The sequence below is a fragment of the Oreochromis aureus genome, linkage group 22 (assembly GCF_013358895.1).
Source record: "Oreochromis aureus strain Israel breed Guangdong linkage group 22, ZZ_aureus, whole genome shotgun sequence".
In the NCBI taxonomy this organism is placed as follows: Eukaryota; Metazoa; Chordata; class Actinopteri; order Cichliformes; family Cichlidae; genus Oreochromis; species Oreochromis aureus.
The window spans coordinates 29,788,258-29,791,940 of record NC_052962.1 but is presented as its reverse complement, the minus strand read 5'-3'; the positions used below and the strand labels follow the sequence as shown (position 1 = coordinate 29,791,940).

General features: G+C 39.8%; 1 protein-coding gene across 1 annotated transcript; it reads right to left on the bottom strand.

Annotated features, from left to right (window-relative positions):
* Positions 1–972: 972 nt before the first annotated feature.
* LOC120435539 (C-type lectin domain family 12 member B-like) lies at positions 973–2,678 on the bottom strand (the record flags this gene model as incomplete). Its single annotated transcript, XM_039605321.1, has 4 exons — positions 973–1,119; positions 2,021–2,197; positions 2,345–2,496; positions 2,606–2,678. Coding segments are annotated over 4 exons (549 nt in total), but the record flags the coding sequence as incomplete, so codon positions are not given.
* Between the last annotated feature and the right edge of the window lie 1,005 nt (positions 2,679–3,683).

Genomic DNA, 3,683 nt, shown 5'->3' with positions numbered 1-3,683 from the left:
TTGTGTCCGGGGATGGGCGTCCAGGTACACACCGGCTCACTCCTTGGTGGCTGCTTATCGGGGCCTGGAGCATGGGGCTCGCTCGGGCCACTTCGGAGGCCGGGGGTGCCCTCGGCCTCTCGGCACACCAGGCACAGCTGGCTGCCGGCGGAGCTCACGGGCACGTCACTGCAACCCCCCCTGGCTTCTGCTCCGCGGCTGCTGAGTGACCCCTCATCTGGGACTCTCCTCAGCTCTTTCTGGGATAGTGGCGCGGGTGCCCCTCTGTTGGTCTTCCTTGGTCTCTTGTGTTCTGGGGGCCTCTGGATGTCTGGAGTCTTGATCTCCTCCATACCTGCTTCATGCCCTGGAGGTCGGGGCTGTGGCCCCCCACACCCTCTGGCAGATCATTACATGAAGGAACCTTTTAAAAAAAAAACAAGCGCGTCCATGCTCACAGGTGTACACACAGGTGATCACACACAAACTACACCCTTTTTGGCTCCTACCTCAAAGCACACTGTGCGCTGTCGATCTCACGTGCTGCACAATAATGTTTAATATTTAGTATTTACTGTCATATTCCCATATATCATTGTGATGTTGTTTATTCTATTACTCTCGTTTTCTTCTGCTTTGTTTTCTTTTTTCTTTCTCAACAGGTGATCCAGGTGATCGATATATGCATTTTTTGTCTACTTATTCTGTTGATTTTTGTTTTTTGCCCTTTTCCCCGTCCCTCTTCTCAGCTGTTTTTCTTTCCCTCTTTCTTTCCCCCAGTCAAGTCTGTCCCGTATTCAGCAAGTGAAAATAAAATAAACAATAAAAGGTGAATCAAATGGACCATTACGGCAAGGCTGGGATGGTCCATTTGGTAAAGTAAATCCGTTGGGCATCTTTCTTCGCCTTTAGACAATAATTCTGATGGCAAAAGAGCCAAACGGGACAGGCAAAAAAAAAAGAAAAAAAAAGAAACTTCCATCTTAAAAACTTTTACTCCTGCACCACTGAGAGCGTCCTGACGGGAAACATCTGCACCTGGTTTGGGAACAGCACCAAGCAGGACAGACAAGATCTGCAAAGAGTGGTGCGCTCGGCCGAACACATCATTCGATCAGAGCTTCCTGACCTCCTGTCCATCTACACCAAGCGGCACAGTTTTATAGGTTTACTGTAGAAGTTCTGTTCCTTGGTTAATTAAGAAAGGGGCCAAGAGCCTCATGTGTTGACTAAAAAAACACCTTGTGTGTTTTTATAATGTACACATTTTTTTTTTCAATTTACACATTGCACATCTCATGATGGTTGCTCTGACAGAAGCTCCTTCTTCATCGTTTTGTTTATTTACAACAACATTCAAGTTGTAATCTGTGTTGCTTTGTGGGGGCATTAACGATACTGACTTCAGACTCTGGAGAATTCTGGGAAAAAAGTGGTGTGTTTTTTAGAATTTTTAATGAAATGGAGGAGGCTTCATCTACAGTCGGGTTTGTAAGTAATTTCATTTTTTATTACTTGCTCCATTTTAACACAACATTCCTTCCCTTTACCTTTCAGGGGTATCCAAATTGTTGTGTGATGTTTTTTTAATATTGAAAACACTTTATATAATACATTTCACAGGTGCGCTCACGTTTCTTGTATATAATAATCAGATCAAAAAGGAAAAAAATAATTATTCAAAATAAAAATATTATTCAAGTTTTTGTTAATAGTTTAATTTTTTTGTTTGTTTGTGACATTACTTTGAAAACCTGCATCACTCCACTCCGGTGTTTAATAGACTGAAATAAATTTTAATCACATACTTTTTTAAACTTTCCTTTTACTCCTGCTTTCTCACAAATACTTCTGTGAGGATTTGAGCAAAATGCATCAAACCAACACTTTAGATCTTTAGTTCCACCTTTTTCTCCCATCCTTGCACAGTCCTCTCCATCAGGATGTTCACCATTGTGCCCTTTCCAATTGTCTGGCTGTATGTCACTCCAAAACTTCAAGCTAAGAAATGAAAAAAAGAAAGAATTGTTTCAGTAAAAACTGGTAACTTTAAGCCAGGAAATGAAGAAAAAATATTTTCGCAACAGTCAAACCTTTCATTCAGTGATGATCCGTCCGCCCACACCCATCTGCCCTCTACTGCTGAGTCTGTCAGTCCGATCCAGAACTTGTCCTCATCTTCAGTCATTACATCTCTCAGTCTTCTCTCCAGAAAAGTCTGATCAGAAAAAGAAAATGAAAATGACCTTGTTTAATTTTCTGTGCTGAGAAGGTGAAACAAAAAGACGTGGTAAAAAAAACAAAGACAAAACAAAACAAAACAAAAACAAATGTGAGAACATGAACCTGCAGCAGTGTTTCATACCTGCTCCTCTCTGCTGTCTATCTTAACCAGGTCTCCTCCTTTAGCTCTACACTCATCTCTGCTCTCGTTCCAGGATGATTTATTGATGGAGAAGTAATAGCACTTTCCTCCATGTTGCTCCCAGCCTTCTTCACATTTAGAACAAGGATCATCTTTGAAGAGATTACAGCAACGACTTCAGTCAGGTGGAAGAAATCACTGTTCATGTTTGTGTGAACTCAGCTTGAAGTTTGTGACTCAGAGACAAAATCCATAACTTACCTATTACTTTAGGTCCTGGACAGGTCGGCTGCACCGTGCTGCATGATTTTATCTTAGAGAGAGTCTCTGTTAGAATAAAGAATAAAACAGTCGTCAGTCATTCATCATCTATTTTTATCTCAAGCTTGAATTAAAAAACAAATAATCATTTACATGGAATAAAAAAGACCGACTCAGCTGTGTGTCATGAGTTTGATTTAGACTGAAGGTTAGAAACAATCAGCTGTATATGCTTACCTGTCAGATTTCTTTCACACTTCATTTTGTGATGTTTCAGGTTTTCGAGCTCTTTGTTCGTTCTAATTTTGTCAAATGCTGATTAAAAAAAAGAACAAACAAACCAGTCAGTCAGTGAGGTTTGTTTACACTGAAAGGATTTTTGTAGATTTGTGTTTTCAGTGTTTCTTTAGTTCTCATGTTTTTAACTGCTGATTTAAAAATGAGAGGGACAAAGATTTTGTAAATTGAGATTTAAAAAAAAAAAGAAGAAAAGGAAAAGCTCTGAAAAAGGTGGACGCATCTAAGTTGCTGCAACACAAATAAAACAGAGCCAATGTGTTCACTCTGCAGTGTTTTACACCTTCACTGTAAATGTTTTACTTCTCATTCGCTTTACAGAAAATCAGATTATTGATTTTTTTTTAAGTTAAGAAAAAAAAAGAAAAACACACAAACTCACAGAGACGATAAATAATGATGAGAGCAGCTGCCAGCAGGATACAGAGAACCACCAGTGCCACTCTCTCTGTGGTGACCTTTGACCCTCTGTTTGATTTTGCATGCTGAGAGTCAGGAGCTTCACCTGATGAACATTTAGAGGAGACACAATGTGAGAGTTCAGAAAATGTGTATTTATCAGTTACAACAGTTTTAAACAGTTTCTCATGTTACAATACTTTAGTACTATTACAGCACACTGAACTGTAGCTGAGTGTCAATACAAGAACATTAAAGTTGATTAAGATGCTTTGCACAGGAAACACTTGAGTTAAAACATGTTAACATGTCACACATCCTTTTGGTCAGTTCCTGTTTTTGTTTTTGCTCTTCACAGCTTCATTTTGCAGAACTTTTAAAC